The following is a 25597-nucleotide window of genomic DNA, read 5'->3' on the forward strand; positions in this document are numbered from 1 at the left end:
ATGTCGCCAAAGAAGAAAAGGTATTAGCGTTGGAGGTAAACACGACGGGAAGCGTTTTGAGAGCACTTGAGTTTGACATATTTACGGGATATCTTCTTTCACGGCGCCTCTCCAGTTAAATAACTCACCGCCTATGCCAGCGGTCCCTTTTTAAAGTGCAAAACACGGCCGATCACGCTGAGTTCAGCAACACCCCCCCCGCCCGCCCCGCCCCAGCCCTATTAGCGCTGCCTAATTTGAGCCTGGCGGGCTGATAAGTGGCGCTTTGTCTGCTGAAGACGCCATTGTGACAGCTAATGTGTTGCTTTAACGCCGACCTGCCTAATGTGTACATAACGAGGCTAGGCTAAATGAGGCTAAAGGCAGGTCCGCTCCAGCTTTGCGGCATTGAACCTGCTGTGCATTCCTCACGTTGCATCGCTGTGAGTATGCATGTGAGCTTTGTGTCAAAGGCGCCTGCACAAAGCCGTAATTCCACCCATCAGTCACAAAGTCCGTAGTCCCTTTTGTATCGATTCCCGACTCGGATGATTGATTCCCCCGGGGTGGAGACGACAGGCCGTCCTCTCGGGCCGCCTGTCAGCACCCTCACACTCTTGTCACCTGCAGAGGTGGCGGACGGGAACGGAAGAGGTGAGGATAGGCGCTGGAAGCGGAGAAGGTGGCATCTTTCCAAACGCGTCCATTTGTGCGCACACCAGAGTGCTGTGTTTGTGCAATATACGAAGAAAAAAAAATGTGGTTTGAATCCACGCCAAGATGACACACTCCTCAGATGTTGGGAGTCAGAGGGAGGTCAAGGAGATAAGACCAAGTGCATCCAGCGTGATGAAAAAAGGAAGATGATAGAAGCGGCTTAAAAATAGGACTTTGTCCAAATAATTTGGGCTGACATGATGATTGGTTGATCTCGGAGGGAGGCGAGGGGGCGGGGTGAGGGGATGACAAAGATGGCTGCTTGAAGAATGAGGAAGAGGCAACAGCTGTAGAAGCATGGCGGGGCGTTTGAGGCCGGAAAATGGGATAACTTCGACTAAAATCTATATAGCCTTTTTAAAGCCTGATGCTAATGTTTATTTTTTTTTTACAATGAGCCAGACTTCCTTATATGGGGGTGTCCGGGTACAAGCTGAGTTGGACCAATCACAGCTGAGTAGGCGGGGCGTGGGTGTAATAAATTAAAAGAGACCGTTTTGGAAAGCCAAAGAAATCCAGCTGGACAAGGTGCAGATTCTGGAAGATCTAGAAAGCTTTCGAACACAAACGCCCGAAAAAATGAACATAATAGGATGGCATGATATTTTTTGTCACTGTTAGCATCTTGAAGCGGTACTTAGAACAGGGGTCACAAACATGCGGCCCGCGGGCCAAATGTGGCCCGCAGGACACTAGTTTGAGGCCCCCGCCTTGATATGAAAGTTTGATATGGATGCTGTATGGTATCATGTACCCAGAAAAAATTACGTTTGATTAATGTTCATGTTAAAGGTTAAATAACTGTTAATAGTTATCCTCCCTATCCGTGTGGAAGTGGTAAGTTTTTGGCTTGGTTAAGTTTAAAGGAAATAACTTGAAGGCTACCGTTTAGGTCGCTAGCTCTCTAGTGTGCGAGTTAGCATGTGTCTCAAGACCCTGCAGTTGCAAAAATTAAAATTAATATATTTGAGAACAGAGCTTTTCTTGTAGAAAATCGGAACCAAAGCACTGAAAAAGTTTGTATATTTTTCTGTTTTTAATAAATGCATTTTGGTTTTTTTTTGGAAAACCTGATGCGGCCCAGTCTCACCCAGACCCTAGCTCCAGTGGCCCCCAGGTAAATTGAGTTTGAGACCCCTTCGAACCTGCAAAACATGCAAATTCTTGCAATTTTTCTGTTTTTTTTTTGGTACCCAAATCCACTCATGCAGTTGTCAACATCCCTCATCTTCTCCTGTCTCCCCATGCGGAGTTTGCATGGCTACTTATTTATTTATTTCCTCGTGCATCGCCCGATGAAGCCTGTCGCAGAATGTAATTGAGATGGATTTTAGCATTTGGATGCTAATCAGACGGCTTGTATATGCAAGGATTGCAATCGTCCAGGAGGCAGAAACATGCAGAGGAGCTGAATTATATATTCATAGTCATTAATGGCCCCCGGTGTGGCTTCAATGCACCGCAGGTACATATTTCATAGCTCCATCTGCCTGTCGGAGCCGGCCTGCCATTTGGAGGCTCCCTGATGGAGCGTACCGGCATGGAAAAATGATTAGTCCATCTTTTGTTTCTTCAGTTTCTTGTAGGTCTGAATGCCGGGTACAACTAAAGGTACCTCGGTTGGCACAAAATAAATAAAATAAATAAAATGAGCACTCCTCAACATGTTGATGTAGCCATAAAACACAGCATTCCGTGTGCCTTGAAAAAATGGCTTGATATCACCTAAAATGGCCGCTGTCTTTGGGAAATGTCTGGGATTGGATGAGTTAAGGAAGATGATGCACTAGTACAGGGGTCTCAAACTCAATTTACTTGGGGGCCACTAGAGCTAGGGTCTGGGCAAGGCTGGGCCGCATCAGCATTTATTAAAAACAGAAAAATATACAAACTTTTTCAGTGCTTTGGTTCCTTAATTTTTATTTTTCTGCACAAAATAAGATGAAAAATAAATAAACAAATCAAGAATAAGGAAAATCAATCAATCAGTAATAAATAAATATAATAATAATAATAAAAACTTAAGAACCCACATATAGTTGGTGGGTAGACAAATTATTTTTTTCATATTAAAATGAACAAAGCATTATTAGAGCCCTGTAGACATGACAAAACACGACTATAGTCACATTTATACTCTTTTTATTTACAATATTGCGCAACCGCAGGGTCTCGAGACACATGCTAACTCGCAAACTAGAGAGCTAGCGACCTCAACGGTAGCCTTCAAGTTATTTCCTTTAAACTTAAAAAGCCAAAAACTTACCACTTCCACACGGATAGGGAGGATAACTATTAACAGTTATTTAACCTTTAACATGAACATTAATCAAACGTAATAATTTTTTCTGGGTACATGATACCATACAGCATCCATATCACTAACATTAAACTTTCATATCAAGGCGGGGGCCTCAAACTAGTATCCTGCGGGCCACATTTGGCCCGCGGGCCGCATGTTTGAGACCCCTGCACTTGTATATACGTTGTGGTGGTCTACACGTGTATATTTGCTTGGTTTGGCTGTTTCAGCTACTGTATGTGTTCCTGGAGCAGCGTCTGTAGTATTTTAATGTCCTTGTTAAGCGTGCATATGCTACAATGAATAACTGACAATAAGTCTTATTATCTGCACAAAGTCAGATTCCGTTATGATGCCGTTGCTACTCTCGGTGCTTATGAATAACTTTGCCTCTAATTTGCATTACAAACTAGCGAGCCGTGTGATAAACAAGCATGTTCCCCAAGGTAAGCCGAAAAGTATTTGAAGGTCGGGACGTGACTGTGTGCGTTTTAACATACAGTACACAAGGCTGGTTTTTCCATGTTGATGCGCCCGCGGGCTAGCAATGCGACACAAGGTACATTGTCTCTAGGCACGGCAGACAGATTGAGATCATTTGGGAGGGGGAACAAAACAAAATACGTGAAAAAAATACGTTTAAAAGGGAGCCATAGAGGAAGGATTGTGATTTTTTTTTTTTTTAGTCTAAAAGCGGTTTCGTCTCAATTTCCTGCAGTTGTTAAACATCCATACATTGTCATCTTCCGCCATCAAAACCAATAGACAAATAACGCTCTTGTATATTTAAAAACGATAATTCCCATCCCGTCGTCATAACAGAAGTCTTCTCATTAATTAAATCGCTTGCGTTTTCCTGCCGCACTTTAGATGCTGTTGACATTGCTCACGCCCGCGTCTCCATCCTCCATCCCCCTGCTGAGGATACTTAATGGACGCACGTGAGCGCTTGATGAATATGGATGTGTGATGTACTCGTAGCTCATTATTGTCTGGATTTAATCAGCGCTGAGTGATCTATTTTGTCCCCACCAATCTGCATTATTGACTTTAGTCACTTTTTGTCCGATACTTGCTGTGATTTTTCACGTCGGAGTGTGGCAAGGGTCGAAGAAAATCATCAAATAATGAAGCGATAAGCAAAAGGGTACTGTAGCGATGGGCCTCTTTTATTGGCTTTTAAAACACACCTCATAACAGGGGGGGGGTCCAAACCTTTTCCATGGGGGCCTTATACTGAAAAATGAAAGGACGCTAAGATATTTACAGTACATATACAGTACATATGCTCAGAAAGTATATTTTATATCAGGGGTCTCAAACATGCGGCCCGCGTGCCAAATGTGGGCCGCAGGACACTAGTTTGAGGCCCCCGCCTTGATATGAAATTTTAATGTTAGTGCGGCCCGCGCAAGTTTGATATGGATGCTGTATGGTATCATGTACCCAGAAAAAAATATTACATTTGATTATTGTTCATGTTAAAGGTTAAATAACTGTTAATAGTTATCCTCCCTATCCGTGTGGAAGTGGTTAAAAAAAAAGTATTATATTATCATATTTATTTATTACTGATTGGTTGATTTTCTTTATTCTTGATTAATTTATTTTCCAATATTCCAAGTGTATTCTCATAAAATAATGACTCTGTTAGAATACAACTTTAAAATCACACCCTAAAATTCTGTTTTTTTTTTGTCTTTATTGTATCACAACATGATTCCTGTAGAGTAAAACTTTTCTTCTTAATACTGTGATTTATAAAACTACTACTGTTTTGTTTTTCGAGCAAGTACTTGCAAATACTTGCTCCATTATATTTTTAGAATGTGCCGTAGGCCAATAAAAAAAACAGCCGGCCCGCACTTTGGACCTTCAAAGAGATGTTTTTTTTTATTGACTTTATTGCTCTAAATGGCTAAAAAAAAAAAAAAAAAAAAGCTTTTTGTGTGCATGTTAAAAACAACTTGTGGTCCACTACTTTGGTAGGCTGCGAGAAGAAATTGGAATACAAATGATGTCCATAAAGTATAGAAAATGGATGGATGGAAGAGCGTTCGCCTGCTGATGCACGGTTGGTCACAATTGGTTTTTGATTGTGTTAGCGCTTGATGGCTTGACATAACGTAATAGAGGCGCTTTGGGAATGGAACAGTCAGAAAGGCAAACAATGTATCCATGCATTTAAAACAAATATGCATTTGTCCTATGCAAATGTCCTTGAAAGACAAATGAAAGCGTGAAAACATCTCGCCAGGGACGGCGTTTCTGGATATAGAAACATAAAAGATGTTTACAAATATGTGTTTGTTTGTTTTTTGTAACAATGCATTTGCATGAAACGACTGTTCTAAATGCAGTTTTCAACATAGAGCGCCACAGACCTGAAATAGCACCCCTATAGTCACCTTTCTACTGATATTAAAGGGTTTTAAACTGAGCGGGAAAGAAGTACAGATTAAGAAGCCAGAAACTGGACCATTTCCACACGGATTACAAGAACTTAAATGTTTTTTTGAACATCATTTATGGATTAATTTTTATAAAAACCTGATGGAGTGAGGGAGCGATGTTTGATCCACGATGTAGCGAGGGATGACTGACTACCAATGAGGAACAAGCACAGTGGTGCTTCTGTTTCATTGCAATCTTGGCGTGGTGGGGGCGGGGCTTCACATTAAGTAGTCATTGAGCATTTAGAAGTATATGCTAGCATTTATTTAGCACAGAAACTTAAGGGCCTGCTCGTGCAGCACGACTTAATTCATGAAAGCGATCAGCAGGGCTTGCATGGAGATCACAGAGGCTCACATCAGCCGTGGAGAGTTTAATAACGTCTGGCAATTCACTTTGAAGTTAGCCTCTCCTCCTCCTTGTTTGGGTCTGCTAACCCTGACAAATGGTTATGTCTGCAACCACTGGGAAGGTTTTGTCGGCGCCATAAAAGTTGATGCTGAAACAAGGCCCCATATGAAAGGTCAGAGAGAGAATTGCTTTGGACACAGGAAGTGGGCTGGAAATTGGCAAAAGGAGAAAGCAGTGGCTCCTAAACTTATGAGAGCGGCATTTGACCTGAAGCCACGCCCCCGCCCCCCCACACTCCTGGACACGTATAACACATTTATTTTAACCCCACCTTGGTAACCTACCTGTAGGTTATACAGCGGCTCACATTTCAACTAGTATTTTGGTTACAGTACTTCTCAAGGGACAATACTACAGAAATTATACTTGGATGTACTTTAGAGAAGACACTGGGGGGTGTCACGACACACACCCAACTCACGGGACGAGGCCATTTTTGTGTCCACAAGAATTTTAACATTAATTTGATTTATTGATTATTTTATTTTATATATTTATATTTATTTTATTTTATATATTTATATTTATTTTATTTTATATATTTATATTTATTTTATTTTATATATTTATTTTATTTTATATATTTATTTTATATTTATTATATTTATTATATTTATTTATTCATTGATTATTTATTTACTTATTATTTTTATATATTTATTGATCATTTATTGATTTAATTGATTATTTTAATTTAATATAATAACATAACAATATAATAATATAATAATAAAATATATCAAATATGAATGGGTATACATAGTCGCAAAACAATGCAGGCACGTTTTGAAATATTTATTCTCCCATTGACGCTAAATTATATCATAGTCAACAGTTTTTGAGACCAAATAAACCACTCTTATGATAATCTAATAATAATAATAATAGACACTGATAATATACCATATCACAATAATACAATATTTCCTTAAATGTGTTATCTTTCGCTCCGCCAAATTATGCAAGTGGCGTTACTGTCTTATATTTTCTCACAGGCAGCTCGTACTGTCGAACATCGAACATGTGCAGCATTTCTTATACTGGAAATACTGGCTTTTCAGCTGTATTAATCCATAGCAAAAGAGGGGGGGGGGCAGGCAATGTAGCTCCGGCAAGTCAATGAAGTAGCTGCTGTTAGCTGACTATTAGCATTCCTGGTGGTAAGATGCTGGGAAGTAATGACCAAGTCAGCACATGCGTCGCTACACGAGTCAGGCGCTTCCTTCCATGCAGCTTGGTTTTTTCTGACTGCGTCTTCTGCAGACACTCTAGTCCTACACCCTGTAACTAATTCATATTTCTAGTCAGTATAAACGCACTCTTCCATTCGGCCGCACTTTGACACCGAGGTGTAATGCTGTGGATATTCAATCACAATCACCTGTGGGGCTCCTGACCCCGTAGAAAACACACACAAAGCCTCAAATCCTTTTTCAGCTCAACCTCACCTCGCTCCCTCGTTCAGGAAACATCCGCCAGGTTTATTTTGTTGATCGATAAAAATGTAGAAGCAGGTGGCCTTTGGGGGTCATTTCACCAGGGGAGCGGGTATTCTCTGCGAGTTTATTAATGAAGCGTGCAGCTCTGCGCCGGAAGGCACATGGATTAATTGTCACAGCGCTTGCACAAACAACGCTGCGGTGACACACAAAGCGTTATCTTCATCAGAAACGGGGGGGGGGGGGAACAAATGCTGATTAATTTCTATTCTGATGGATTAATCAGGTGTGGCAGGCTTTCGGCGCTAATGTAAAAGTTGCAGCATCTAAATAAAAATCCCGCCCAATGCTAGATGAGAATGAATGGACACGCTTTGACAAATCTGGCTTTTTTTTTTTAAGCGCCGCCACCTTCATCTGTTATCCTGTCATACTCGCATTTGTAATGGCGTGGAAAACAAGCATAAATCAAGTACTTTTTTATTTTATTTTTATTTTTTTTATAACTCCTTGGTGGCTAGGAGGCACTGAAGGCATCTTGCTGTGCTTCCAGCGGGCGAAGGGTCGTCTCGGTTGGGTTTACTTGATTATAATAACTACAAAGAGAAGAAAACAGGATGTAGATTTTGTAGAGGGCAGCAATGATGGTTTTTGGTTTCGGATTTTATGCAAATCAAACTTTCACTAATTAGTAGAGAAAACAAGTTTTTCTTTGGTTATTTGAAAAGCTGTTTTGTTTTCGTATTAATGATTACAATGTTTGGAAAAACCACTTCCACTAACTCATTGAGTGAGCTTCGACAACAAGTTGAAGTAATTTCTGAATAGTTTGACTCACCCCAGTCGATGTTCTCCTGATGTTTTTCCGGTCTCAAACTCCAAAATGGCCTGGAAAACCAAAAGCAATGCGGACTTCTTCTATGGTTTGCTGTGTCACATACGTACTTCCGTCTGTGTTTCTGTTCACAGCGCCACCCCGAGATGTGATTTACAACGTTTTCCCTTCTCGATGCAACTTATACGCAACAATCTGGAAACAGAGTTTGTTCAGCCCAGCAACAACAACAAATAAATCCTAGGAAGATTTCCTAGGATTCCTTCCTAGCTGCCCTCTGCGGTGTCTTGGGATGTGTTGATTCTACATGAATTGATGAAAGGCTTTGATTTATGACCCGGAAAGACCGCCATGTTTCAGTATTTAAGCTGGTCATTTAGTGGACGAGGTCCGCTTGCAGCTCTCTTAACTTAACGCTTCTAATTCTATTTATTCGCTGATGATTTGGCAGCATTTCTTTGGAACGCCTCCAACAGAAAGCCGTGTTCATTTTGCATTCATACGTAAACAGAGTGGATACTGTAGTGGGAGATTGTGGAAAAGGGAGAAATTAGCCTTGGGAGTAAGTTGATAATGAAAATGTCACTCCATTCATAAAATGTACGTTTTGTCTTGTAAACTTGAATAGTCGAGCCTCTCCAGACTCTAGACCAGGGGTGGGCAAACTACGGCCCGCGGGCCACATCAGGCCCGCAAAGCGTCTTCATCCGGCCCATCAGGCATTTCCAAATTCCTTTTGCAATCTGTAGCTTGTACATAAAAGTGATCCACAAAACAACACAACACGTCAACACACACGACACACATAGAACCTACCCACTGCGCCATGTGGGCAAACAAATAAATATTTAGGTATACCCATATATTCCAGGTGCAAGGCATGCAGGGTAATTTGTGGTACTCTCCCAACATTTTGCAAAATTTGTTGAGGAGGTCGTCAGAGAAGTAAACGAATAGAAGTTAACATATCCAATGTTTTATTGTTCATATTGTGGTTGCAGCTGGACTACCCAGCATGTCTTGAGGTCATTTGGAAATAACGGTTTAAAGTTACATTTTTATGTTTAGCGCTTAGTTGCTGTGAATCACCCACATAGTCAAACTCGTTGATTTATGTGATAAGGTAACTTGCCGTGGATATGTTGTGTTTTCATTTTGTTGCACCGTGAGCGAGTATGTTGTTCTGTTTGACGACTGCCTGTGTATAGAAGGTCCCGCCGCCAAATTTTTATGAAGCCAATGTGGCCCGTGAGTGAAAAAGTTTGCCCACCCCTGCTCTAGACCGATTCTCTTTGGGCCGGCCCAATTACAGGACAGTCTAACGGTCATCTGGGAAATAAGTTTAAGAGTCTCGAGGACAGTTTACAATTGAATTAAAACTGTTTAAATCACCGCCAGCGATATCGATGAGCAATGCGCTCACGTTCGGAGTGAACAACGAGTCTTCCACAATTTTCATTGGCTGTCAGATTTGGAGGAAATATTGAGGCGTCAGATTAGTTCACAGGATAAACAGAAGCCGGTGTTGATGGAGCGATCTTGCTAGTATAAAAAAACTCATATGTCTACGTTAGCGCCTAGCATAGCTCCTGAAGTACTCCGGAACAGCATCCTGTCCGCTCATAAGTCAATAGTCAATCAAATCCCCTTCGGCATAGATAAGCACTTTGCCGTACTTAAAACTGAGTGGAAAATATTCCATTCCTAAAAATTACAAAAAAAATAAAAAAACTACATAAATGTATTTTTAGCAAAACGCCAGCCCATAATACTGATGTCTCTTTTAAGATGAGATAACGATCTGAAAGATCTCTGTAATGATGTTTTTCTACTTTCTAATCAACCTGATTATGATTATGAATTATGAAGTGTCAAGGTAAGAAATGAATGAAGTAAAGATTGGATTAATTTAAGGGGGGGGGCAGTGTTATGGTGACTGATAAGTCGGCTGTCATCGGGTTGATGGCGCCCCATTATGCATTCTCAGGTTAGGGTTCCATTTCTTCTTCATCGGGACTTATCGGCCCCCAGCAGGTATACCATAGCGGTGCTTAAGAACCTGTGGTAGATGTTGGCATATGATGGTATGCCGTACCGTGTGTGTACTCCTACAAAATGTGCATACTAATTTTTATTTCCATCGCCAGAATGTCGAGATGTGCTGCTGCCAATGATGCTGCGGGAGCTGAGCAGAGCTTTGGCCGCCATGGCCGACGGGCCGCACGATGAGAGGAGGGAAAGCCTGGAGCTGCTCAACAACATTCTGGAGGTCCTGAGCAGAGACAACGTGGTGAGGCGCCTCCTCAGATACAGTCACTGAACGCTTGCACGGTGGAATCAGAGCCAGGCCCGTCGTCGCTGGGTCAAGTCGATAGTCAGAATTCCAGTCAGAATTAATTAGTCTGGTTATCAGTCGGTTGGTGGTCCGGTTACAGTCTGCATGGGGTCCAAGTGGGGCACCGATCCAGCATTACTACCACCTACAGGACTGGAGTTGAATAGAATCCCCTTCTTTTTTTAAACAAGAAAACAAAAGACTAGAATGATAAATAAACAATATGAGGAAAAAGTACACGTTTTGGTTAGTGAACATAATGTGCCCTCTAACCCAGCTCCTGCATCCTAAAGCGTATCGAAAATAACCCGAGGCCTTTCCGTCTTTAATCATGCGGTTCCTCGCCCCGACCCGTCACAATGATGCATTTTGCTGCACACTTTTTTATTTTTTAATTGCTTGGGCCACTTTTTGACAACCTGCCGAGTCTTTGAGGGAAAAGGTTTTTGCTCTCCCCCCCGACTCTGTTGGTGTGCTCAGCGCTAATGAATCACTGGCTTTTTAGCATCGGCGACACTGAAGGGGGAAGAAAGATGTAATTAATGACGATGGGATGGATTCACGTTGGGTGGAGTGCAGGCTGAAAGGGGAGGATGACAGAGTGTGAAAATGACACGACACCCACCAATACTCTGATGTATCAGTCTATAAAAGCTGTGACTCACCGCTTTCATGCTGTGGGTTTTTTTTTATTTATTTTTTTGTCGCCGCACACTCGGCTCACTGGTCGTTTGATTTGGCACACACACACACACACTCACTCTCATGGGATCCAATCCAAGAGCTGGATCAGACATTTGTTCTTCATAATCATACTAATGCTATCGTTTTTCTTTCTGAAGATGATGATGATTATTGTAATGCGACTTATACTCCGGAGCGACTTATGTATGTTTTTTTTTCTACCTAATGATGCATTTTTGGCCTTGTGCGACTTATACTCCAAAGCGACTTATAGCCCAGAAAATACGGTGGTACTTTAATAGTAATCACTTCCATGACAACTGAAGTAGTTTGTAAAATAAATTACCCACAAAAATGCGACTTATGTATGTTTTTTTCTACCTAATGATGCATTTTTGGCCTCGTGCAACTTATACTCCGGAGCGACTTATAGTCCAGAAAATACGGTACTTTAATAGTAATCACTTCCATGACAACTCAAGTAGTTTGTAAAATAAATTACCTACAAAACTACAACTTATACTCCAGTGCGACTTATGTATGTTTTTTTTTCTACCTAATGATGCATTTTTGGCCTTGTGCGACTTATACTCCGGAGCGACTTATAGTCCAGAAAATACGGTACTTTAATAGTAATCACTTCCATGACAACTCAAGTAGTTTGTAAAATAAATTACCCACAAAAATGCGACTTATGTATGTTTTTTTCTACCTAATTATGCATTTTTGGCCTTGTGCGACTTATACTCCAGAAAATACAGTACTTGAATAGTAATCACTTCCATGACAACTCAAGTAGTTTGTAAAATAAATTACCTACAAAAATACAACTTATACTCCAGTGCGACTTATGTATGTTTTTTTCTACCTAATGATGCATTTTTGGCCTTGTGCGATTTATACTTCAGAGCGACTTATAGTCCAGAAAATACGGTACTTTAATAGTAATCACTTCCATGACAACTCAAGTAGTTTGTAAAATAAATTACCTACAAAAATACGACTTATACTCCAGTGCGACTTATGTATGTTTTTTCTACCTAATGATGCATTTTTGGCCTTGTGCGACTTATACTCCGGAGCGACTTATAGTCCAGAAAATACGGTACTTTAATAGTAATCACTTCCATGACAACTCAAGTAGTTTGTAAAATAAATTACCCACAAAAATGCGACTTATGTATGTTTTTTTCTACCTAATTATGCATTTTTGGCCTTGTGCGACTTATACTCTGGAGCGACTTATAGTCCAGAAAATACGGTACTTGGCTCTAAGTCATCTATGTCACTGTCCACTTAACTTTAACTTAACTTAACTTAACTCAGACTAATTAACATCTATCAGTGTAGAGAGGGTTTAAAGCCATTTCTAAAGTTTTGGGTATTTCTTCTAAGTGTCGCTTTTAACTCTATGCTAGATGGTTCCTCATGTTGTGTGTGTGTGTGTGTGTGTATACACTATATATGAATAAAATCCACATTAGCATTATCAGCCAAGCAATTAATGATTGTTGTTGGTTGCCTGGTGGAATTAATAAGGCGTGACTGTTTGTGTTGTGGACTGTTGATCAGACAAGGCGGGGTGACATGACGAACAATCTCACCGGTATCTCTGACTCATTATGATTAGGTGATGGAAATATCTTTGTCTGCACATTGCGATAAGGATTGATGACATTCAACAGCAGAAGAAAAAATACCACTTGTTTCCCTTTTTCTGCTTTGGTAACATAGTAACCATGGCAACCAGGTGACTGAGACGACGGCGCCTCCTCAACCCCTGATGTTGCGCTCCTGCCTGTCTCGTTCGCTGCCGTGTTTCTTCTCGGGCGTCTAATTAAGATGCGGTGCCAGACTACACAAAGGGATGCATCCATAAAAGAAGACGGGGAATTCATGAGCAGCATTTGAAGATAAAAGCAGCAAATATTCACAGCTTAACACCCCAAAGTACTCAAAAATAATAGCAATATTCTTTTTGCTGAGAAAACAATTGAAGCAGTTTGGAACGTATTAGCGTCCACTTCCACGTTCTGTGTTCCACGTTCAAGTCCCTGGAGATGCTGACTCTCAGCACACACTGATACACACGACTAACTATTGTTTGTTTTTAGATTTAATAGAATAACATCTGCTATTTTTGGACCTGGCTTGTAGCTATTTTTGGATCTCAATGCCTGGCTGATCAGCAAAGACACTTCATGGTAGCACGCTTGGAAAAAACTGTTGTCCTGGTTTTCTTTCTTTCTGTCTTTATGAATATAAAATGCCTCTTTGGTATCTTACCTCTAGTATTATCTCCAAGCAGTAACGTGGCATCTCAAGGCGAACCCTCAAGGCGACGCAAACGTTTTCCCCAGCTATTGAAAATGTGGCATCCACATATAAATATGACATTATCTCGGAGATGGCGTCTGTTACTCGTGACTTATTGTACTGACTCGTGTCTCTGGTCTTAGGGGGAGACATTTCAGCACATCCAGGACATTGTGGCGTCTTTGCTGAGGATTATCAACCAGACGGTGATCACCATGGGCCGAGAGCATGCTCTCATCGTAAGTACAGCAGTTATTGGTTATGCAGTACTGTGTACTACGTGTCCGGGATTGGCTAGTTACAACGGTACATTTTAGTTCAGCCTGTTCTCTATTCTTTTATTGTTACAACTTGCCTTCCAAGAGGACGTCATGTCTGTTTTGGTCAAGTAGTTTGGAAAATTAATTACCTGCAAAAAATGCCACTTATACTCCAGTGCGACTTATGTATGTTTTTTTTTTTTTTTTCCGACCTAATGATGCATTTTTGGCCTTGTGCGACTTATACTCCAGAGCGACTTATAGTCCAGAAAATACGGTACTTTAATAGTAAGGGTACTTTAATCAAATTAATTACCTGCAAAAAATGCGACTTATACTCCAGTGCGACTTATGTATGTTTTTTTTTTTTTGGCCTTGTGCGACTTATAGTCCAGAAAATACGGTACTTTAATAGTGATCACTTCCATGACAACTCAAGTACTTTGTAAAATAAATTACCCACAAAAATGCGACTTATACTCCAGTGCGACTTATGTATATTTTTTCTACCTAATGATGCATTTTTGGCCTTGTGCGACTTATACTCCAGAGCGACTTATAGTCCAGAAAATACGGTACTTTAATAGTAACGGTACTTTAATCTAATTAATTACCTGCAAAAAATGCAACTTATACTCCAGTGCGACTTATGTATGTGTTTTTTTTTTTCCCCTACCTAATGATGCATTTTTGGCCTTGTGCGACTTATACTCCAGAGCGACTTATAGTCCAGAAAATACGGTACTTTAATAGTAATCACTTCCATGACAACTCAAGTAGTTTGTAAAATAAATTACCCACAAAAAAACGACTTATACTCCAGTGCGACTTATGTATGTTTTTTTTTTTTTGCATTTTTGGCCTTGTGCGACTTATACTCCAGAGCGACTTATAGTCCAGAAAATACGGTACTTTAATAGTAACAGTACTTTAATCTAATTACCTGCAAAAAATGCGACTTATACTCCAGTGCGACTTATGTATGTTTTTTTTTTTTTTATCATAACTCTACTGACTTTAAGGGCAGATTTGCAGCAATCAAACAGAGAGATTAGTTAACCTGCTTTGTGTTGAGTCAACAAAGCCATGTCTTGTTCAAAATACACAACTTTATTGTACACATTGGGGGACATGAGGAGAAACTGGGCATGGTGGGATCATTACGGGGGAGGACTCGGGTAAGCTGGTTCATTTCTCCGAGCGTAGTATCATCCGGAGCAATAATTGGGGCCAACTCGTCAGCCATTACGGCTGAATTAGGTGCTTACGGGAGATGAGTAGCTTCACACAGCCTTCAACCTGAACATGTGTCGGTGTGCGAGAGTGACAACAAAGTTGGCCCCGTGTGGGTTTTTATGACTCAAGAGGTTCGCTTCTCGTCAATAAAAATCCTGCATCTGTATAATTTGTTTCCTCAAGTCACTCGAGTTGGACGCCGTGCATCAATCTGACACTTGTTTAACATTTTAATGAGATGTGGGGGTTATTTGGCCTGTTGGGGGGAGTATCTTTACTGTAGTGTGAATAACAAGCCAGCAGCCTGAAGGCTGCGTGTTAGATTTATAATGTAGATAGTAAAATATATCATCTTTAACTTGGCTGGATAATATACATCATTATGACAACCTTCACCGTGCAATGAGAGCCATTACAAGAATATTCTGCCTCAGTAGTATTCATTCAATGTGTATTACTGTGTTTTTAGTAGTACTGACTGTGCTTAATGGCAAACAAATATTATGTACACCTCCCACTATGACACGGTACAATAATAAACATACCATAAATGCTCCAATTAACCTCTGAGACTGCCATAGTCACCGGGGACGTTGTTTACAAAAGCCAATGACCAGAGGACACGCTAATTAACACCGCCTCAAACAACATCGGTATTAATAGACCGGGGCGGTCGGCAACTCCGTGATCAACTCCACAGGGTGGCAGTAGCTGCAGCTGAAGCTTCCGCCACCTCTGCATGCGCTTTAAAATGTTGGTCGTGGTACTCAGCTGTTGGTGGGAAAGTCAGGAATGAAACATTGCAAGAATGTAATAATAATAAAATAATAAAATAATAAAATAATAAAATAATAAAATAATAAAATAATAAAATAATAAAATAATAAAATAATAAAATAATAAAATAATAAAATAATAAAATAATAAAATAATAAAATAATAATACATTTTGCGCTGTTTTTTTTGCCATTTTTCCAAATATTGCAATTTACCGTATTTTCCGGAGTCACACTTTTTTCATAGGTTGGCTGTTCCTGCGACTTATACTCCAGAGCGACTTATAAATGTTTTTTTTTTGTTTGTTTTTAAGGTGTCCAGTGTTTATGTAACTGTTTATATTACATAAACACTGGACACCTTTTCTGTTCATGTTTATTTTTTATGTATCTGAATAAGCATTGTGTTAGCATATCTTACACCTATTCAGCCTGTTCTCCGTTTTTTTATTATTGTTACAACTTGCCTTCCAAGAGGATGTAATATAAGTACTTTCTAAAATAAATTACCCTCAAGAAATGCGACTTATACTCCAGTGCGACTTATGTATATTTTTTTGTACCTAATTATGCATTTTTGGCCTTGTGCGACTTATACTCCAGCGTGACTTATGTATGTTTTTTTTCTACCGAATTATGCATTTTTGGCCTTGTGCGACTTATACTCCAACGCGACTTATGTATTTTTTTCTTTTTACCGAATTATGCATTTTTGTTGATGTGCGACTTATACTCCAGTGCGACTTATGTATATTTTTTTCTACCTAATTATGCATTTTTGGCCTTGTGCGACTTATACTCCAGAAAATACAGTATTCATGTATTCACTTTCTCATGCACTCCAAATCATTATTAAAGTAAAAAAAAAACATATTTTTTTATATATAAAATGATTTTTCAAATGTATAATAATACATAATTCTTCCATCGTTTTTGTTCAAATGAAATCATGAAAATATTGACGGTATTGTTACATTAGAAGCGCTAAGACATTGTCAATCTAAATGAGCGTTTGTTTCTCTGCCAGGGCAGATTGTGTTATCAAGTCTTATGATGGCTCTCATTGGCTACAATGTGGTGAAGTGTATTTTATAAAAAATTAGCCAATGGCTAAGACAGGCCATGTTTAACAATGGGCTGACTCGTGTGTGTGCGTGTGTCCCTGAATGCAACATGTGTGTCTTCAATCATGTGAGTGGATGTGTGCACGTGTGTGCACGTGTGTGCGAGAGGAAGAACACTTGTAGAAATGGTAGGCCTCTGGGACTCCCGCTTTGGATGGCAACGCAATAGAGAATCAATCGGTCAGCGGCGACGCAAATGTCAATAACGTGAGACAGCCCGTCAGTCCGCCATGTTGCCTCCTAATAATATTCTTCATACAATCTCATACACTTTTGCTCTTTCTGTACGCACGGCTGTCTCTTTATTCCTGAGAGGTCCTCTCCGTGTGTTTCCACGCGGCTTCTCTGCTGATTCACTTATTGCTACATTCATCTCCACAAACATGACGATGATTTGTTAAATCCGCATCATTCCAATGGTTTCCGCTGTAATTAAGCCAAAACAGATTTGCATTGTGATTCATTCCCATCCATATGCATGAATCCATTCGGCTATAAATCCTTTTTATGTATCTTCCAGGACGGCCACTCTGCCAAGTGTTAATGCTCCATCTGCTTGCTACATACGACGTCATGGGATGAGGGGCGCTCATTAAGAGCGCAAAGTGAAACTGAAAACGAATACATCTAGAATACATCGGAAGCTCAGCAGCTCCTTTGTCCTTTCATACATCAGTCATGTCCAATCAATCCCACAATTCCACAGTGAAATTCCTCCGCCGCTGAGTTCTTATCAGAGCCACCAGAAGCACTTCTTGCGGAGTTTCTTGACGCGGGCCTTGGTGCTGGGGCGGCTGGCTTGAGAGGTGGCCGCCGGGGGCTTGGCCGGGACGGGAGCAGGCACGTCGTACTCTCCCTCCAGGGACTCCATCACGCCCTGGAAGCGTCCCTCCTGCAGACGGAAGTCGTGCTCCACGCTGGACAGGAGAGAGGAATGACAGGGATTTAAACACGGGGGGGTAATGTCGCAAGTCGAGGTGCAGTTACTTTTTTATGAAGAAAAGAGGTTGAAACATGGGGGGGGGGGGGCATGAGAGGACCATTAACCAACTTATTTGCAGAGACGTTAAAAGGAAGATTGAGAAAGGATGGATTCTAAGAGAGAAAATTCCCAAATGCACATGATGACCGAAGTGGGAATCGACTATACATCCTCAGCACGCGTCGTTTTCCTTGTCATGTCGCTGACCATACGGAGTCACTGAAGGAATAGTGCGGATTGTCCGTGTGATGTCTTCAAAGTAAAACCCTCTTGGCTTTCTTTCCTTTCTCCCTCCCTCATTTGGAACTCTCGCTCTGCCTCTTTTTCCCCTCCCCTCCCTACACTCGCCATGTCTCTGAAGCGTCCCCCCGCTGCAGGCCGCCATGGAGGCCGCTCACAGCCTCGCTTATCACTTAGCAATGTACCAGTGTTGTCTTTTGGGTGCGTGGAAGTGGATTACAAGGGCGGATACTTGCGGCACCACGGCGCCTTTCAGTGTAATGGGGGGAGGCGGCGGGTCTACAACTATGCGGCATGTAGGGTTGCAAGATTCCAGGAACTTTTTCCAAATGGGGAAACAGAGGAAATATACTGAATATCACGGTTTGAATATGGCTCCCTCACTATGAAAGCAAAGCTTATTAAATCCTACCCCTCCATCTGGTACTTTTACAATCAGTAACTGTTACATTTGTTCACTTCCTGCTTTCCTAATATAGTTAAAGTTTTTTTTTAATTTTTTGTTCAATATTTTTGTTTATTTTTTATTTTATTTTATTTTTGTCACGTACCAAAGTACGAGGTGATATGACCATACAATGACATAATGGGTACCGTAGTAACCGTCAATATAATCAGTAACTGTTACATTTGTTCACTTCCTGCTTTCCTAATATAGTTTAAGTTTTTTTTTTTTTTTGGTTCAATATTTTTTTTTATTTTTTATTTTATTTTATTTTATTTTTGTCACGTACCAAAGTATGAGGTGATATATGACCATCCAATGACATAATGGGTACCATAGTAACCGTCAATATAATCAGTAACTGTTACATTTGTTCACTTCCTGCTTTCCTAATATAGTTTAAGTTTTTTTTTTTTGTTCAATATTTTTGTTTATTTTTTATTTTTATTTTATTCTTGTCACGTACCAAAGTAGGAGGTGATATGACCATACAATGACATAATGGGTACCATAGTAACTGTCAATATAATCAGTAACTGTTACATTTGTTCACTTCCTGCTTTCCTAATATAGTTTAAGTTTTTTTTTTTGTTCAATATTTTTGTTTATTTTTTATTTTATTTGATTCTTGTCACGTACCAAAGTAGGAGGTGATATGACCATACAATGACATAATGGGTACCATAGTAACCGTCAATACAATCAGTAACTGTTACATTTGTTCACTTCCTGCTTTCCTAATATAGTTAAAAAAAAAAATTATTATTTTTTTTTTACTTCCTTACTCAATCCATTCCATAGTTTGATTCCACATACTGCAATGCTATGGCTTTTTAACGTAGTTATTACGAGATGAAAATGTACAAAATGATTTAAGAAGGAAGATGAACTTAACAAAAGCAGCAAAAAAGAATACAAATACTAATAATACACCTTTTCATCTTCTGAATATGGCCAAGCTGAGATATGGAAATATACTGTATATAACTTATAACTTAGCATATCTATCAGTGTGGCCTTGGCATGCTTCCATTCTTCACTGTGTGGCCCCCCCTGGAAAAAGATTTGGACACCCCTGTTGGAGAGAGATACGCTCTTGTAGTTCATCCCAAAGAGGAATAGACACCAAACTTATTCAACATTATGGATGTTATGCCGTTATAGTACTTTGTTTGAACAGACAAGCTCCTCCCCCTCCCCGTCCTGACACGATGAGTTGTAACATCTCAAGAGCGAAGTGAGGAGACTTATCTCAACGCCTGACTGCTTTGATGAACAGTTGTGTCCCAAGACTTTTGTCTCCAAGATGTACGGGCTCCCCTGCCTCCCGACATATTTATCCTGCAGAAGCTGAGCGGTCGTGATGCGGGAGGCTTAGTAGCCGAGAGCTCGGAGAAAAGAAAGCTTTCAGATGGATGGACTTTTGAAAGCTATCTGTGCTTTCATAAATCTGAGGTCAGCAGAGAGCAAATGAGGAGAGGGAAGGAAAGGAACTCCAAAGAGCAGCGGGGGGGGCGAGGGTGGGGGCGGGGGGGAGCTAGGCGAGGGCCACGGAGACCAGGATGGAGGACAATGCTCCTTGGCTGGAAGAGAGCAGAGGTGCAGCGAGTGAGGGAGGGAGGCGGTGAGGTTAAAGCTCTAATGGGGGGAGAAGATCCATTCCATGAATAAATCATACGATGGAGGAGGTGGACCCATGGAGACTTAGCTATTGTTCACACAAATACTCGTACAACGGAATACTCTGTATCCCTATCTATCTATCTTTCTATCCCTATCTCTCTATCCATCTATCCATCCATCTCTCATCCCTCCATCCCTCCATCCATCCCTCTCTCCATCCCTCCATCTATCCCTCTCTCCATCCCTCCATCTATCCCTCTCTCCATCCCTCCATCTATCCCTCTCTCCATCCCTCCATCCATCCCTCTCTCCATCCCTCCATCCATCCCTCTCTCCATCCCTCCATCCATCCCTCTCTCCATCCCTCCATCCATCCCTCTCTCCATCCCTCCATCCATCCCTCTCTCCATCCCTCCATCCATCCCTCTCTCCATCCCTCCATCCATCCCTCTCTCCATCCCTCCATCTATCCCTCTCTCATCCCTCCATCTATCCCTCTCTCCATCCCTCCATCCATCCCTCTCTCCATCCCTCCATCCATCCCTCTCTCCATCCCTCCATCCATCCCTCTCTCCATCCCTCCATCCATCCCTCTCTCCATCCCTCCATCCATCCCTCTCTCCATCCCTCCATCCATCCCTCTCTCCATCCCTCCATCCATCCCTCCATCTATCCCTCTCTCCACCCCTCCATCTATCCCTCTCTCCACCCCTCCATCTATCTCTCTCTCCATCCCTCCATCTATCTCTCTCTCCATCCCTCCATCTATCTCTCTCTCCATCCCTCCATCTATCTCTCTCTCCACCCCTCCATCTATCTCTCTCTCCACCCCTCCATCTCTATCTCTCTCTCCACCCCTCCATCTCTATCCCTCTCTCCATCCCTCCATCTCTATCCCTCTCTCTCTCTATCTCTATCTTTTGTACGCAGAGTTTACTACATGGTCAAAGAAATGCTGCTCTTCAACACAGGCAGCATTTCAAGAAATGCTTCAAACATTTTATAGACGGTCTGTGAGAAACACAAACGGCAATTCCACAACTTTACAAACTGAAAGATGACATAATAAAGAAAATATCGGAATATAATGTATTAATAATATTATTAATATTCATTATCATAAGTGTTTGGTCTCAAAAAATGTTAACAACAAAGCGTCAATTTGTGGGACAATAAATATTTCACATAACACCGACATTGTTTAGCAACTCAATTAAATAAAATCATTTCGTCATATTTTGTCATTGATTGGTATTTGGTCTAGTGGACCCAACCTCGGGTATCGTGTCCTGACTCGGGTGTCTGGTGATGGCGAGCTACGCCATCTTGCGTCCTGATTGTCTAGCTGTCGTCCTCAAATTGTCAGGATGCGGTACGGTCCGTATCAGAGGAAACCCAACTGACCCACGATGCGTAGGGTCAAAGGTCATATCGGTACACCCTCATTGCCTCCGCGTCTCTGCAAGACCACTACTTGGTTTTAAAGTAGAGCATTGGAAGCCGGTGTCAAAGGTCATGCACGGTCATGGTGTGCATCACGCATCTTTCCTGTCTCCATTTAGTGATCCTCGTCAGAAGAAGAATCCATCTACTTGTAATGTGTTCATAAGTATTAAGTATTATCTTGGGGCAATAGACAATTCCTTTCATTGTCGAGTCCGAGCCGCTCAGGGATGACAACAACGGGGGGGGGGGGGGGGGGGGCACCAAAAGTTCATTCTTTAGTCTGGCATCACACATTCATTAAGATCAGCAGCAACAATTTATCTGCAGGCAGCCAGCCCGCATCAAACCTTCATTTCCTAGGCCTCAAAGTCCCACCCCTAACGCCCCCACCCCCAAAGCCCCCAATATGTTATTGTACAATTACTTCTCATGTCTGACTTTGGTGTATGCAAAAGCTCCTCTGATGTTTGAAGAAGATTCCTAAGTGGATCTCAACACACACAACAATAGGAAATACGTGACAAACAAAGCTAATTAGCGGCTGTAAACATGAATGAGCTGTATTTGCATTTTATACTCCTCCATCGGCGCCACAAGCGGGTACAGGTGATAAAGGCTTTAGGCAATCAGCAACATGACGTGGAATGGAAATGAGGCTTCTTCCATGGGTTGGAAATGTCCTGATTTGCATAATGACGGGAGGATTAAACACGCGTACCTTGTATCACACAGCTAAACAGCGACTTATAAAGGTAGTACGCGACACAGACAAGCATGACTGATCCGGTTTGGGTGAATGTACGCGTCACCTCGGCACCGATTGATCGCTTTGGGCGTTTCATATGACAGCCAATAGAATGGCCGTCAAATGTTTTGAAGGCGGGACATCTAAGAGGTTGAGGACGTACTAGCGTTGTGGACTTACCTGTAGATGATGCAGGCTGTCTTCTGGCAGGTGGGGCAGTTGTTAATATCCTGGCCGGTTCTGTACGAGCTGCGGCTGCAGAAACAAAGCAACAAAAATCACGATAATATCGGATTTAACTTATTTTTTGAATATTTAAAAAAAAATGTCAATGCGCTTGATGTCGTCTAAAAGTACTGTTGCTTTAAGAAAGCCACATAAAGACTTTTAAACGCAAAACCCATCAAGTGTGTAGCGTTTATGAACTACACAAGATGGCAGTAGCTGCATTTGAAGCTTTGCGCTTTAAAATATTGCGTACTGTTGTTTCCAATCAACTCATCAGCGCTATTAACACTGACTTCGCAGTTTTCTCCTTACCGGTATTACAACATTGGTTCTGTTGCCGCTGTACCGTTGCTTTAAGAAAGCCACATAAAGACTTTTAAACGCAAGACCCATCAAGTGTGTAGCGTTTATGAACTACACAAGATGGCAGTAGCTGCATTTGAAGCTTTATGAACCTCTGCATGCGCTTTAAAATATTGCGTACTGTTGTTTCCAATCAACTCATCCACACTATTAACGCCGATTCAGCAGTTTTCTCCTTACCGGTATTACAACATTGGTTCTGTTGCGGCTGTACCGTTGCTTTAAGAAAGCCACATAAAGACTTTTAAACGCAAAACCCATCAAGGTGTAGTGTTTATGAATTACACAAGATGGCAGTAGCTGCATTTGAAGCTTTATGAACCTCTGCATGCGCTTTAAAATATTGCGTACCGTTGTTTCCAATCAACTCATCCACACTATTAACGCTGACTCAGCAGTTTGCTCCTGACCGGTATTACAACATTGGTTCTGTTGCCGCTGTACTGTTGCTTTAAGAAAGACTTTTAAGCGCAAAACCCATCAAGTGTGTAGCGTTTATGAAGTACACAAGATGGCAGTAGTTGTATTGGAATCTTTATGTACCTCTGCATGCGCTTTAAAATATTGCTCAACATCTTCCATGCGCCGTACCGTTGTTTCCAATCAACTCATCCACACTATTAACGCTGACGCAGCAGTTTGCTCCTTAGCGGTATTACAACATTGGTTCTGTTGCCGCTGTACCGTCGCTTTAAGAAAGCCACATAAAGACTTTAAAACGCAAAACCCATCAAGTGTGTAGCGTTTATGAAGTACACAAGATGGCAGTAGCTGTATTGGAATCTTTATGTACCTCTGCATGCGCTTTAAAATATTGCTCAACATCTTCCATGCGCCGTACCGTTGATTCCAATCAACTCATCACCGCTATTAACGCTGACGCAGCAGTTTGCTCCTTACCGGTATTACAACATTGGTTCTGTTGCCGCTGTACTGTCGCTTTAAGAAAGACTTTTAAGCGCAAAACCCATCAAGTGTGTAGCGTTTATGAAGTACACAAGATGGCAGTAGCTGTATTGGAATCTTTATGTACCTCTGCATGCGCTTTAAAATATTGCTCAACATCTTCCAGGCGCCGTACTGTTGTTTCCAATCAACTCATCACCGCTATTAACACTGACTCAGCAGTTTGCTCCTTACCGGTATTACAACATTGGTTCTGTTGCCGCTGTACTGTTGCTTTAAGAAAGCCACATAAAGACTTTAAAACGCAAAACCCATCAAGTGTGTAGCGTTTATGAACTACACAAGATGGCAGTAGCTGCATTTGAAGCTTTATGAACCTCTGCATGCGCTTTAAAATATTGCATACCGTTGATTCCAATCAACTCATCAGCGCTATTAACACTGACTCAGCAGTTTGCTCCTTACCGGTATTACAACATTGGTTCTGTTATCGCTGTACTGTTGCTTTAAGAAAGCCACATAAAGACTTTAAAACGCAAGACCCATCAAGTGTGTAGCACTACACAAGATGGCAGTAGCTGTATTGGAATCTTTATGTACCTCTGCATGCGCTTTAAAATATTGCTCAACATCTTCCATGCGCCGTACCGTTGATTCCAATCAACTCATCACCGCTATTAACACTGACTCAGCAGTTTGCTCCTTAGCGGTATTACAACATTGGTTCTGTTGCCGTTACACTGTCGCTTTAAGAAAGCCACATAAAGACTTTAAAATGCAAAACCCATGAAGTGTGTAGCGTTTATGAACTACACAAGATGGCAGTATCTGCATTTGAAGCTTTATGAACCTCTGCATGCGCTTCAAAATATTGCTCAACATGTTCCATGCGCAGTATCGTTGTTTTCAATCAACTCATCAGCAGTTTGCTCCTTACCGGTATTACAATATTGGTTCTGTTACCGCTGTGTTGTGCAACATAAACGATAAATGTGGTCAATGATTGCCACTGTATGTTGTCTTTCTACTTCTATTCTATTCTATTCTATTCTATTCTATTCCATGACATGATAGCAGTCCAACAATACAGCAGTAATATTGGCCGGTACAGCAGGAGCCTTAGAATGTTTTATTGATTGCTTGGAGGCCGGTACTCTACCGCTTGGCTGCTGGTGTCACAACCTTCATCGCTCCCTCCTCCCGCTCTTACTCCGCACAGCTGAGTCTCGGCCCAAAATAGCATGTGATGTTTTACCGATATCATGCGGTAACGCCGGATGTTGATTTATTTATCCCGCTTGACAGGAGCCTCAATTTAAAGTGCGGGCAAATTGTCCCACGACTTGGAGCTCTAGTTAGCCAGAGAAGACAGAATGATGCCTTAAGTCAATTTACTTGGGGGCCACTGGAGCTAGGGTCTGGGTGAGACTGGGCCGCATCAGGTTTTCCAAAAAAAAAAAAAAGAGTGTCACATTTATACTCTTTTTATTTACAACATATTGCGCAACTGCAGGGTCTTGACACACATGCTAACTCGCAAACTAGAGAGCTAGCGACCTAAACGGTAGCCTTCAAGTTATTTCCTTTAAACTTAAATAGCCAAAAACTTACCACTTCCACACGGATAGGGAGGATAACTATTAACAGTTATTTAACCTTTAACATGAACATGAATCAAACGTAATAATTTTTTCTGGGTACATGATACCATACAGCATCTATATCAAACTAACATTAAACTTTCATATCAA

General features: G+C 41.2%; 2 protein-coding genes across 2 annotated transcripts in view; one reads left to right on the forward strand and one right to left on the reverse strand.

The window, feature by feature from the left end:
- LOC131110162 (dedicator of cytokinesis protein 2-like) overlaps positions 1-25597 on the forward strand; it is a 98437-nt gene that overhangs the window by 30701 nt on the left and 42139 nt on the right. The window contains 2 exon segments of the mRNA XM_058062957.1: positions 10285-10427; positions 13616-13711. Coding sequence (XP_057918940.1) covers positions 10285-10427; positions 13616-13711 — 239 coding nt within the window.
- Positions 12593-25597, reverse strand: part of LOC131110163 (INSYN2B protein) — a 28825-nt gene continuing 15820 nt past the window's right edge. The window contains exons 3-4 of the mRNA XM_058062959.1: positions 22530-22604; positions 12593-17785 (exon numbers count right to left, since the gene is read on the reverse strand). Coding sequence (XP_057918942.1) covers positions 17602-17785; positions 22530-22604 — 259 coding nt within the window. The 3' untranslated portion in view covers positions 12593-17601. The remainder of the gene's footprint in view (positions 17786-22529; positions 22605-25597) is intronic.

Source organism: Doryrhamphus excisus, chromosome 23, assembly GCF_030265055.1.
Source record: "Doryrhamphus excisus isolate RoL2022-K1 chromosome 23, RoL_Dexc_1.0, whole genome shotgun sequence".
NCBI lineage: Eukaryota > Metazoa > Chordata > Actinopteri > Syngnathiformes > Syngnathidae > Doryrhamphus > Doryrhamphus excisus.